The sequence below is a fragment of the Heloderma suspectum genome, chromosome 9, assembly GCF_057233095.1.
Source record: "Heloderma suspectum isolate Gila_16-S chromosome 9, 16-S_ref, whole genome shotgun sequence".
NCBI lineage: Eukaryota > Metazoa > Chordata > Lepidosauria > Squamata > Helodermatidae > Heloderma > Heloderma suspectum.
Window position 1 is genome coordinate 7,567,968 of NC_139466.1, and position 13,753 is coordinate 7,581,720.

General features: G+C 48.0%; 1 protein-coding gene across 1 annotated transcript; it reads left to right on the forward strand.

The window, feature by feature from the left end:
* Window positions 1–3,207: 3,207 nt before the first annotated feature.
* Window positions 3,208–13,431, forward strand: LOC146338396 (uncharacterized). The gene is made up of 3 exons (XM_084813308.1): window positions 3,208–3,271; window positions 8,227–8,353; window positions 13,014–13,431. Exons 1-3 carry the CDS (start codon window positions 3,208–3,210, stop codon window positions 13,429–13,431), a joined length of 609 nt encoding a protein of 202 aa, XP_084669434.1.
* The last annotated feature ends 322 nt before the right edge of the window (window positions 13,432–13,753 follow it).

Consider the following 13,753-nt stretch of genomic DNA (forward strand, 5'->3'; position numbering starts at 1 on the left):
ACTGGGACTTGGGAGATCCAGGTTCCGGTCCCCCCGCCACCATGGAGCTCACTGGGTGACTTTGGGCCAGTCACAGACTCTCAGCCCAACCTACCTCACAGGGTTGTTGTTGTGAGGCTAAAATGGAGGAGGAGGATTATGTGTGCCACCTTGGGTTCCTTAAAGAGGAAAAAAGGCAGGATATAAATGTCATACACATATACATACATACATACATGGGGGACATGACAGAGTTTTATGAAATCGTGCATGATTTGGAGAAGCGGGGAGAAGAACCATGCTTCTTTCTCCTTCTCTCATAATACTAGAACTCAGGAGACTGGCCAGAGATTCAGGCAGGAGAGGCAAAAAGACAGTCCCTCTTCACACAGTGCATGATCAGTTTATGGAATCTGCTGCTACAAGGAGCAGTGATGGCTGGGGGGGGGGGTGTTGCACTCATGTCCTGCTTGTGGGTTTCCCATCAACAGCTGGCTGGCCACTGTGTGAACAGAATGCTGGACTAGATGGACCCTTGGGTTGATCCAGCAGGGCTCTTATGTTTTTACTCGAAGGTGAAGCTGATTGGTGGGAGATTCAGGACAGATAAAAGGAAGGACTTCTTCATACAGTGCAGAGTTAAACTATGGAATTCCCTGCCACAAGACGTAGTGATAGCTGCCAATTTGGATGGCTTTGAAAGGGGATTGGACAAATTTCTGGAGGAGAAGGCTATCCATGGCTACTAGTCCTAATGGCTATACCTCCAGTACCAGAGGCAGTGAGCCTGTGTACACCAGATCCTGGGGAACATGGGTGGGAGGGTGCTGTTGCACTCATGCCCTGCTTGTGAGTTCCCGGTCGACAGTTCATTGGCCACTGCGTGAACAGAATGCTGGACTAGATGGACCTTGGTCTGATCCAGCAGGGCTCTTCTTATGTGAAGGGTGACTAAAGAAAAAAAAAAGCCCTGCCCTGACTCTCTGCAGTCTTTGTACCGGCCTTTCCCGCTCTGCAGATATTTCGGACCCATCATCCCAGCTATCCCCATCAGAAATTGCGGCATCATTCAGCAGCGCCAGCCACATCCATCTGAACTGGAAGCTACTGGTGGCCTAGCCTCCTGCCACATCCAAACAGGACCGAGTGTGCAGGCCAGGCAGACAGATCCTGCTCTCATTCTCTCTCTAGGGATGCTCTTGCAGTCTCTCTAGTTCTACTGCAGACTAGTGGAGGCATTAGAGCTCCCTAATTTCAATGCATTTAAAAAAAAAAATCAGCAAATTTAGAATTCCCCCCTTCCCTGCATAGATACCCATGGTGATGGCCATGATCTAAGATGGCTTTAAAGGGGGCTGAGACAGGTTCACGAGGGAGGAGATGAGGTCTACCAGTGTCTATGAGCAGGGATGTCATCAAGGGTAGGCACCTGGCTGAGGACCCACACCCCAGCAGGGGCCCACTGACAATATGTGTGTGTGTGTGTGTGTGTGTGTGTGTGTTTATTTATTTATTTTCTAACTCACCCAGCTGGCCGGTCACCTGGCCACTCTGGGTGATGTACAACAGTACAAACAATAAAATTACACATTAAAACATCGTATTTCTAAAAATACCCTAACCCACCCCAAATGCCTGCCTGAACATCCAGGTTTTCAATGCATGGCAGAAGCTCATTAAAGAGGGGGCATGGTGGACTTCCTTAGGGAGGGAGTTCCACAGAGTGGGGGCCACCACAGAGAAGGCCCTCTCCCTCGTCCTCACCAGCCCCCTGGGCTTGCTCTTCCTCTTCACCATTGCAACCTGCTTGTTCACCAGCTTCTCGCTCTGGCCCGAAGAATGGTGGGTGTGATGAGAAGGAAGCAGGAGCAGGAGATGCCATGGCCTCCTTGCTCCCTGGTTCTCTGCTTGTTAAGCAAAGAAGTCGTACCAACGATGAGAAAGAGGAGGACGAGTAAGAGCAGCTGGTGACCATGGTGGAGAGAAGACAGCATCGGTGAGGGAAGGGGTGTCTTCAAAAGCCTAGAGCCAGCACTGTCTATTAGCCAGATGGCTAAATGGAACCTCTGAGGCTCATTTACAGGACAGCAACAGCAAAGAGGGGGGCAATTGCTGAACCAACTTTGTTCATGGGCTTCTTGGAAGCATCTAGTTGGCCCCTGTGGGAAGGAGGATGGTGGAGTAGATCCAGCATCCTCCTGGATCAACCAGTTCTTCTCGAAACCATCATTCCCCCTAAAACGTCCCCCTCCGCAAGCCCCAAACAGTGCTCCATGGCTCCTGCTTGAGATTGGCTGGATCCCTGGATGGGAGTGCTCCTTTTGGTGGCTGGAAATGCACCATGGCACTTTGTTGGGAATCCCCACTTGCACACCGCGAAACCCATCCATAACCCCTGCTACCCTTTCTCATCTCTCTCAGGTTGGTGGCAGGGTTCAAGCGCCTCAGTTCCTTGGTGGTTTACTCCAGCTTCAGCCGCATCATCCTGTGCGCCAAGAAATGCCGCATTGAGGATACCCTCACCTACATGGAGCACATCACCAACCGGTGCGGCTGGCTTGGTGCAGTGCCACTGATGGAGCCCATGGCAGCTCTGACAAATGCCCCCATCAGGGGGCCATCAACTAGCCCTGTGAAATGGAATTCCTGATTCTTTCCCCATCATAAATTCACTGAAGGAAGGAACTGAATTTCTCACTCTAGAGTCTGTCTAATAGCCTGGAATCCTCTTTCCTGCCCGAGAGTCCTGGAGAGGCACAGAAGAGTAAGATCCATCCAATTCAGGCTGTGCACATACGACACCATCACTGCCGTTTCCAGAATGAGGTCAAGAAGAGGCCATAGCTCAGTGGCAGAGCCCACACACTTGGCACGCAGAAGGTCCCGGGTTCGATCCCCGGCATCTCCAGGTAGGGCTAGGAAAGAATCCTGCCTGAAACCCTGGAGAGCCGCTGCTGACAGTCAGTGTTGACCATACCGGTCTAGATGGACCCAGGGTCTGACTTGGTATAAGGCAGCTTCCTATGTTACTCAATGGACCTTTGTTCTGATCCAGCAGAGCTCTTGCCATGTTCTTATGCACACTTGCTTGCGTTGTCCCTTTCTCCACCCTGGCACAGGAACAGATTATGCTGTCAGAATGTTGTTAAGAATGCTGGGGGTGTCACACATTTCCATGGCAGGTTACTATGCAGTCAGCATGGGGGAAAGCCAAAGACTAAAGAAACAATGAAGGGCTTCTCCAACACGTTCCTACTCTTCTCCATCTTCATAAGGACAAACCTCTGTCAAGGTAGGAGAACTGTGAAGCACGAATGCCCATGTTGTACTTGTTACCTCACTGGGGGGAGCTTCATAACGTGCGTGGCAATGGTGTAGTGGTAAATGTTGATGTGCAGGCATTCATCCTGACAGTCCTCATAGCCACACCCCCAAAGACAGTCCAAGAAGGCAGGCAGCTGGGTTGATCCATATCAACCAACCAGTTCTAGCAGTTTTCGTCTCCACCAGGAGCAGGTGTACCACTTTTCTTCAGGGTCTCAAGAGGGACTCACAGCAAAAGGCTTTTTACAGGGACAATTAACATATATCATTTTAATTTCTTAATTAAAAGCAATAATAATGCACATGTAATAATGTTACATGCATAACAATTCACTTATCACCAAAAACAATAAAACAAAGCACAGCCCTCCCAAAGTTCTTATCTTGAGTCCACGACAAAAAATATAAATAAAACTTCTGTCTGAATCTTGATTTTTCCGCTGGCCATAGAAGGAAAACAGCCTCTACTCAGTTCACTCCAGTGCCTCAGGAATCTTCTCAAGGTGAATGAGTCCAATAACACAGGAGCAAACTTTGCAAACAGCCCTTTATACATTATAAAAGCACATAAACAAGAAGGAACTCATCATGTTTGGGAAAAAAATGACTTTAAAAACTTTTCAAAAGGAAGCTTCCAACTCGTGCCGAGTCTGACCGAACACAGGTAAGAGCCCACTATCAAGCCTACTCTGTGGCGGTGAGGGTGGCAAAGAGACAGTTCTTTTCCACCAGCATTGCATCTTCTCAGTGTCGTCCAGTGGAGCTTTTCTGAGTGGTTCATGGCCTGTTACAGTCTGGGCCAGGGAGAGAGACAGTGGAACCCTCGGCGGCACGCTGTGGTAAATTTGCAAGGCACTTTGAAGATAAAGTCATGAATTGGACACCACGATTAATGCAGTTCCATTGGTAGAGGCGTTCAGAGCACCGTCTGGTCCAGTTTTATTGGATGAGTTTCAGTTACTGGGGCCTGAGGATGTGGACAAGGTGCTTGGACAAGTCCGATCGACCACTCGTGTGCTTGACCCTTGCCCTTCATGGCTTCTTAAATCAAACAAGGAGGGGATGTCCGGCTGGGTCCAGGAGGCTGTAAATTCCTCCTTGAGAGAGGGAGTGGTGCCTGCTGCTTTAAAAGAGGCAGTAGTTAGACCACTCCTGAAAAAGCCTAAACTGGACCCAGAGGATGTTAACAATTATAGGCCAGTGGCCAACATCCCTTTCCTGGGCAAGGTGCTTGAGCGAGTGGTTGTAGGACAGCTCCAGGCACTGTTGAATGAAACAGATTATCTAGATCCATTTCAATCGGGCTTCAGGCCTGGTTTTGGAACGGAAACTGCCTTGGTCGCCCTGTGGGATGACCTCTGCCAGGAGAGGGACAGGGGGAGTGCAACCCTGTTGATTCTTCTGGACCTCTCAGCGGCTTTCGATACCATTGACCATGGTATCCTTCTGGATAGGTTGTCTGGGTTGGGAGTTGGAGGCACTGCATTACAGTGGTTCCGCTCCTACTTGGATGGCCGATTCCAGAAGGTTTATTGGGGGATTATTGCTCTGTGCCATGGCAATTGTGCCATGGGTTCCACAGGGCTCTGTTTTATCCCCTATGCTGTTTATCTACATGAAACCGCTGGGGGAGGTTATCCGGAGGTGTGGGCTGAGGTGCCATCAATATGCGGATGACACCCAGCTCTACCTCTCTTTCTCATCAAAACCAGGTGAGGCAGTGGCTGTTCTGAATCAGGGCCTGGGCACGGTAATGGACTGGATGAGGGCCAATAAACTGAAACTCAATCCAGACAAGACGGAGGTACTGTTAGTGGGTGGTTCATCTGCCCGGCTAGGTGATATTCAACCTGTTCTGGAGGGGGTTGCACTCCCCCTAAAGGATTAGGTTCGTAGTTTGGGGGTGCTCTTGGATCCAGAACTGTCACTTGAGGCACAGGTGAACTCAGTGGCACGGAGCACTTTTTATCAGCTTAGGCTGGTATACCAACTACGCCCTTATCTGGACAGAGATAGCCTCGCTACAGTTATCCATGCTCTGATAACTTCTCGTCTGGATTACTGCAATGCGTTATATGTGGGGCTGCCTTTGAAAACGGTCCGGAAACTTCAGCTGGTCCAAAACAGGGCAGCAAGATTGTTAACAGGGACTGGCCTGCGAGCTCATATTACGCCAGTACTTTTCCAGCTGCACTGGCTGCCAGTCCATTTCCGGGCCCGATTCAAAGTGCTGGTGTTAACATTTAAAGCCCTGAACGGCTTGGGGCCAGGTTACCTGAAGGATCGCCTCCTCCCATATGTGCCTGCCCGGACCTTAAGATCATCAGCAGCAGCCCTCCTCCGTGAGCCCCTGCCAAAGGAAGTGAGGCGGGTGGCTACTAGGAGGAGGGCTTTTTCTGCTGTGGCACCCCGGCTCTGGAATGAGCTTCCTAGCGAGGTTCGCCTGGCACCTACATTGTATTCCTTTCGGTGCCAGGTAAAGACCTTTTTATTCTCCCAGGCATTTTAGCATTTTAGCTTTCTGAACTTTTAGCTTTGCTGTTTTAAATCTGTATTTTAAACTCCTGCACTGCTGCTAGGTTTTATTGTGGTTGCATTGTTATATTGTGGTTTTAATGTTCTATATATTTTAAATTGTTTTATTGTGTGCTGTTTGGTTTTAATTTTTGTGAACCTCCCAGAGAGCTTCAGCTATTGGGCGGTATAGAAATGAAATAAATAAATAAATAAATAAATAAATGAACTAACCTGTCTCAAGGGCTGAGGGTCTTACAGAGAGGAGAAAACAAGCTTCTTCCACAGTGAGTTTTAGTAACTGCCTAAAATGGTGGCCACTCTCTATCTCACTCCTTTACTGAGCATGTGCAGGAATAGTCCCACTTGAAATTCTTAATAATATACCAGCGGGTTACACGGGTCACCCCCCTTTTTTTTGGAAGCAAATGGGTCTGAATCGTCCATTTAACACCAGGCTGCTCCAAAATACTTTGCATTACAACAGGGATATAAGTATATTGTTGCTGGGAAAATCCATTCCCTCCTGCTCCCCATCTACTGTGGGGATTGCCGCTAAGCTCAGAGGGAATGGGGAATTCTGTGGGAGTGGCAGATGATGTCAGCTAATCAAAAAGTGTCAGCGCTTTTGCTTAACCTGCGAGCCCCGGCTCCGCTACACCACTGATGCCAGGATCTCTTCTCGATCATCCCAGAGTGCAGGACACAGAGTCATGGGCTCAAGTTACAGGGAGCCAGGTTCCGGCTGAACATCAGGAAAAACATCCTGACTGTTAGAGCAATACGACAATGGAACCCATGACCTGGGGAGGTGGTGGGCTCTCCCACACTGGGGGCATTCAAGACGAGGCTGGACAGCCATCTGTCAGGGATGCTCTGACTTGGACTCCTGCACTGAGCTGGGGGCTGGACTCGATGGTCTTATAGGGCCCTTCCAACCCTCCTATTCTATGAGTCTATGATTTCCTTGTATCACCCAAGAGCTGACAGAATGGTCTGGCTGACAGAATGACCAGATTGGCAGAAGGGAATCTAGATCTTGCTAGTCAGTGAATTGTAGCATGGGAAGATTTCTAACAAGAGACACTCTTTATTTTCAGTTCAGGCCTCCTGCACGCTCAGTGGCTGAAGTTCCACCCTTTGAAGTGTTGGGGCTCGGTACTCAGTCAGGCATGCAAATCTTCTAATATGGCACTTCATGAACATGTTAAAGATAAACAAGAGTTATAAATAGGAAATATACCATAAAAATGCACTAGGATTCACACATTTGAAATTAGAGAGTTCATTCAAGTGAAATTAACCTACATGTTATAATCGTAGCGCTGTCTACGAGCACAGAGCTGAGAAAGCGAAAAACTTTATCTCCCCCAGACACTGTCTAGGGGACATAGGATTGCTCTCTAAAGAACATTAAAATTCCAGCAAAGGGGGGACATAACACCACTGGATCAATTTAAAAATACATTGCCAAAGTGTGAGGTTAAAGGCATGCTGGCGCTGGAATTAAACAATATTCGCCACTCCCCTAAAATTAAGGATTGTAGTTTAGGGAGGATGAGGAGGTGACTGCCCCCCCATCAGAGGTGTAGTAGTAAATTTTGAGGTGCAGGTGTTCATCATGACAATCCCTGTAATCACACCCCCACGGAGAGTCCCAAACTGCAGGCAGCCCTGTTGATCCATGTCAACAAATCAGTTCCGGCAGTTTCATCTCCATCAGGAGCAGGTCTTTTGTAAAGTGAATGGGTCTTAATGGTCCATTGCAGAACAGGCCACCCCAAAATACTTTGCAGTACAACAGGAACAATATATTGTTGCTAGGAAAATTCATGTCCCCCCAGTTACGGTAAGAATTCCAGCTAAGCTCAGGGGGAACAGGGGATCCTGACAGGTGGTGATGGCAGATGACATCAGCATCCTTGCTAATAAAAAAAGTGCCGGTGCTACGTCCCTGCAAGTCCTGTCTCCACTACACCACTGCTCCCCACCCCCAAACAGATCTAGGCCAGGAGTCTTCCCCTTTAGTCCAAATATGCATTTGGGGACCACCATCTTGATTTTTTTACCAGATATTTGCACGACGCTAGTGCAGCTGGTGATCTTGGTGAGGGCAAGTGGATGCCCTCCAGATGTTTTGGACATCACCTTTGGCCATGCTGGCTGGGGCTTATGGGAGTTGTAATCCAAAACATCTGGAGGGCACCCCGTTGCCTACTATTTGTCCTCCCCACACTAGTACATTGTGGACTAAAGCATGGAGACTGGACTTGAGGGGAGGACTTCAAATTCTTCCTGAGCATCTAGCGGGCCTCCATCATGGCTGGCGTGGGGAAAAGAGGACAGAGGGGATTATGATTTCAACCAATACAGTCCCTCTGCTTTAAACAAACTTTCTTTTGCTCAAAGACACCATGGACAAGCAGAGACTGAAGCAAGACCTGCTCATTGCTGTGATGTGCATATTCTTAGTGCTCTTGATTATGCTCATTTCTGGCTGCACATTCCTTCACTACAAGCTGATGACAGAAGACATGTAAGTATCTCATGCACACACACACACACACACCATTGCAATCTGTGCACGCACCCTCCTCACTTTTGAAAATGGTTGAATTGAAAACTGCCAAGATCATACCCCACTAATACAAATCCATGGCGCAACCACACTTAGAGTGTGCATGCTTTCTTGCCCTACTTCCCACAGTCTCCGCCTTTTCATCCTTCCACTGCCACCCCCAAACCCTGTACTGCTTAGCAGCTTTATTTCTTAGCCCCAAATGAGTTTTCTGGCTGTCAAGGTTCCCCTTATGACCTGGACCCCCTGAGCAACCCCTTAAGGATCTCTTGCCTCCTTAAGAGTCCCACCTTCATTCTTTTAATCTTCCCCTTCCCAGTAATCTGGAGTTCTGGCTGTAGATGTGGGGTGACTGACACACCAGACACAGGGCTTAACCAGAACAGTTCACTGGGAAATGTGAATCTAGCAAATCAGGTATTTACACAATAGACCAGAGTGATACAAAGGGCGTTAAAAGAAAATAAACGTTGCAAAACACAAGTTCCTTTACCCAGCTGTCCTTAGACTTTTCTAGGCTGATTATTCCTGCTCACTCTTCAGACTCTTCAGGCTCCAGCTGTCTCTGCTCTTACAGGCTCTCTCACTCTCTGTATACCCTCCTCCCTCAGAACCGAAACTATTGTTTCAAACCTGAAGAAATGAAACTTAAGTGGGGAAATTAAGCTACTCTTCTCAGGGTTTCCCCCTCCCAACAAAACACTCCAGGCCAGTAAGCCTGACCATTTTCCCCTTTGCCTCTGTAGGCCTCAAACCTTCACAAACACTAAAAAAGAAAAAAAAAGTGGGATATAATTGTTTAAACAAATAGGAATCAGAGGTTATTGCCCCTGGGTTAGTTGGCTTCAACCCAATGAAATACATTTTAATCAATGCATATGAATTTTAGTCCATTGATCTATTGATTACATTTGCATAAATATACAAATAAAGCATACTTTCTTTAGTTTCAGAAGATGAACACATGTCATAGAAGGCATAATCTTAAATAAGATTATGAATAATCTTATAAATAGTCAATAATAAATGAGAGAAAAGGGACAGTGGGGTTGCTCTGTTTAGAATACTTGCCACCTCCAGCTTCTATAAGGTCTTGTGTTCTATTGTTTGTTTCTAAAAATTGTCACCTGAATAATTGAGGGCAACTGGATTTTATATATATATATATATATATATATATATATATATATATATATATATATGGTGTGTGTGTGTGTGTGTGTGTAATGTTTATTCTAAGCAATTAACAGATTAAACATTGCAGCCATAGCTACTACCCTAAGAAGATAAGCCCTATCTGCATGAGCAAGGAATTCCATAGATGCTTTGCCCAAGAGTTAAATTAAAACAAATCAAAAATTAGGGCTACCACCCAGTGAAAGAAATCCCAATCAATCAGGTGAGATTTAGGGCAGAATCCTATGGGGATAGTTGTAAACCTCTGAACTCAGAGGGTTATGGCCACCCAACGCAGAACAGGGGGAGCCCTGGAGACGATCTTCACCTTGGCACTTCTCCTGCTCTGCATTTGAGCTAGACAGGCTTTTTTCCCTGTCTAGCTGAGGCATCGGGGATCGGGAGGGAAGGAGTCTGGGGAGGCTGTGGGATTCCTTGTAAGCTGGCCTCCCCAGGCCCTTACCCTCCCTGCCCATAGGACCGTCCCCATTACCTTTCTTCTCTGCACCGGATGGGAGGGGAGTGCGGATTCCTAGGTCCAAGGTCAGAGTGGTGTCTCCAACTTCGGATCCAGGAATCCAAACTATCCTATGCCCCCCACCCCTACACTGTTTAGAGGCCATAAGATTGCTCTCCCTGTTGATCAATCAATCAAGTAGATTGATTAATTAGATTTGGGTATGAAAAACAATTGTTCTAGGAAAAGGAAGCCAGCTTTGTTTTTAGAAGATTCATCATGGCAACCACCATCTTGAAAGAGGCATTCATAGGAACATAGAAAGCTGCCTTATACTGGGTCAGGCCATTGCTCCATTTTTATTTTATTTAAATTTCTTAATTGCCCATCTTAATCGCCCGGCCACTCTGGGCGATGTACAACAGTACAATTTAAAATAGTAAAATTACACATTAAACATTATTTAAAAATACCCTAATCCACCCCAAATGCCTGCCTGAATAACTAAGTTTTCAGTGCGTGGCGGAAGCTCATTAAAGAGGGGGCATGGCGGAGTTCCCTAGGGAGGGAGTTCCACAGAGTGGGGGCCACCACAAAGAAGGCCCTCTCCCTCGTCCTCACCAGCCTAGCTGTCCTGGCTGATGGGACAGAGAGATGGCCATCCGAGGCTGATCTTGTTGAGCAGCCTGTCTGGTGTTGCTGGAGGCGCTCCTTGAGATAGGCTGGGCCAGAACCATATAGGGTTTTAAAGGTCAAAACCAACACCTTGAATTTGGCCCGGAAAACAACTAGTAGCCAGTGCAACTCCTTCAGCACCAGAGTGATGTGATCACCCTGGTGGCTGCCTTTAATCAGGGGAGCTGCTGCATTCTGCACCAGCTGCAGCTTCTGAACCGTCTTCAAGGGTAACCCCATGTAGAGCGCATTACAGTAGCCTAGATGAGAGGAGACCAGGGCATGTACTACCGACGGGAGCAGATGGTCGGGATGGTAGGGGCGCAGCCACTGTATCAGATGGAGTTGATACAATGCTGTCTGGCTCATGGCTGACACCTGCACCTCCATGGACAGCTGGGAGTCTAAAATGACCCGCAGACTGCGGACCTGGTCTTTCAAGGGCAGCCGTACCCAATTCAACACCAGGTCGACATCCCCCAAGCTCCTCTTGTCTCCCACCAAAAGTACCTCGGTCTTGTCAGGGTTCCGCTCCAGCTTATTCCTCCCCATCCAGCCACTCACCGTCTCCAGACATTTGTACAGGGATTCTACAGCCAACCCTGGTGAAGATTTAAATGAGAGGTAGAGCTGCGTGTCATCCGCATATTGATGACAGTGCACCCCAGACCTCCTGATGATAGCCCCCAGCGGCTTCACATAGATGTTAAATAGCATCGGGGAGAGGATGGAACCCTGTGGCACCCCACAAGTGAGCGGCCACAGGTCCAAAACCTCCTCTCCCAGTGCTACCCTCTGGTACCTGCTGGAGAGGAAGGACCGGAACCACCATAATACGATGTCCCCAATGCCCAACCCCTCCAGCCGGTCCAGGAGGATACCATGGGCAATGGTATCAAAAGCCGCTGAGAGGTGGAGGAGAACAAGGAAGGAGCATTCACCCCTATCCAGAGCCCTCCTCATATCCTCCACCAATTTAGCCCAGCATTGTCAACTCTGATGGGCAGCACCGGCTCTCCAGGGTTTCAAGTGGGATTTGTTCTCAGCCCTTCCTGACGAAGCAGGGATTGAACCTGGGACTTTCCGCTTACAAAGCATGTGCTCTACCACTGAGCCACAGCCCCTTCTGTGTGCTTCTTCTAAGTTGCCGCTTTCCATCTTCAGCTTTAGTTTGAAAGTTCTAAGCAATTTACTTGACCAGTGAACTAGGGGAATCCTTTTAGATGACCAAAATGTTTTTAATCTATTAATCTAACTCAGCATTCTTTGCTGCAAGGCTGAGGGCCAATGGCGGCCCTGATCACCTCAACTGCGACTCTCTGCCTCTCATTTACTCTCACTCTCTTGCTGGCTTTAGTGGTGGGCAGGCTGCTGAGATCTGGGCTACGGGAGGAGGCTTCAGGGGTGAGGGGTCCGGAGACCTGCTGCTTGTCAGCTGTGAGGTGGCTGGTGGGGGAGGAGAATGCGGGAGCAATTCGCCAACTAGCTGTGGTAGGAGAGGAGCCCAAGAGTCAAAGAGCAACTTGATTGGCTGGCTGCAGTCGTGCACTGCACAGGCCCCCAAGTGACCTCAGTGGCCGTGCCTGGAGACCAAGTGGCTCCTGCTTGAAAAATAGTGAAGATCACTGATCTCACTGATCACTGATCTAACTGGAGAGAGAGAGAGAGAGAAAGAAAGAATGAGGGAAAGAGCAAAAGGGAAGAAAGGTTTAAGCGAACGTGAGCAAATGAGGGGTGTAAGGATGGATGCATGTGAATGGTGTGTGTGTGTGTGTATGGATGTGTGAGAATGGTGTGTGGGTGTGCATGGATTTGTGTATTTGTGAATGGTGTATGTGTGGATGGATGGATTTGTGTGAATGTATTTGTGAAGGGTGTATGTGTGGATGGATGGATTTGTGTGAATGTATTTGTGAAGGGTGTATGTGTGGATGGATGGATTTGTGTATTTGTGAATGGTGTGTGTCTGGATGGATGGATGGATTTGTGTGAATGTATTTGTGAAGGGTATATGTGTGGATGGATGGATTTGTGTGAATGTATTTGTGAATGGTGTATGTGTGGACAGATGGATTTGTGTATTTGTGAATGGTGTATATCTGGATGGATGGATGGATGAATGGATTTGTGTGAATGTATTTGTGAATGGTGTATATGTGGATGGATGGATTTGTGTACATGTGAATGGTGTATATGTGGACGGATGGATTTGGCCCCACCCACCGCCGGCATGTAATGCCAGGAATGTTAATCATCAGTAAATCAGTCCGGGTTTTGATGTTGTCCTTTTTCTTGTTGTCGTTCTTCAAGTACTCTGAAGAAGGAGCTGCAGTCTTACGCCATCCAGGCACACTGTGTGGAAACGAAAATTGTCCTGACCCCTTCCCAGCCCAAGTTGGCTTCCTCTGAGTGCGAGCCAGCCCCACTGCCATCTCAGCCGCTCACCCTGCCACCGGCAGTGCCTGCGTCCCATCCGCTGGGTGCTTTGTCGCCAAGCCAGAAGTCAGGTAGCTTCTCCATCAGCCACCTTTACAGAAGCGATTCCTCCGACAGCCTTCACTCCGACGACTCTTGGACTCTTTACTCCTTGGACCATTTCCATTGCTTATACGGTTGCTCCAGGAACGAGTCAAGGGAGTCTCTGGATAACAAAGGCTCCCAGGATGAGGAGCTCGAAATAAGTAACGAATCAGGGGGTGTCATGCTGTGTGCCATCCACGAGATGTGACGAACGAGACAGCGTTTGCTCCAGGGACAGGACTACGGTGGCTTTCTTCCATAAAGCTACGGATCTGCTCGAGCACCTCTGTATATTGTCAGAACAGCCCCAGAGTGATGGCTTTGCATCTGCCTCTGTCCCTGATCTCAACCCCTCCAGGAGGTGAAATAGAGGTGACCCTCACTTCATTTATTTGGTTTTTTTTTTAATTAACTAAATCATAGCAAGAACCTAACCTACAAAACTCCCTGCAAAGAGAATGAAAGAGGGACCGATCATTGCGACTTGAACTCAGAAAGAGATTTCTGACCTGGTAAATTAATGACTTATT

Bases quoted from the DNA above. Each gene is read 5' to 3' on its own strand.
- LOC146338396 (XM_084813308.1), top strand. From the start codon at position 3,208: ATGAAGGGCTTCTCCAACACGTTCCTACTCTTCTCCATCTTCATAAGG. The intron at 3,272-8,226 runs GTAGGAGAACTG...TTTTGCTCAAAG, and splicing joins AAGGACAAACCTCTGTCAAG to ACACCATGGACAAGCAGAGA. The intron at 8,354-13,013 runs GTAAGTATCTCA...TCGTTCTTCAAG, and splicing joins AAGCTGATGACAGAAGACAT to TACTCTGAAGAAGGAGCTGC.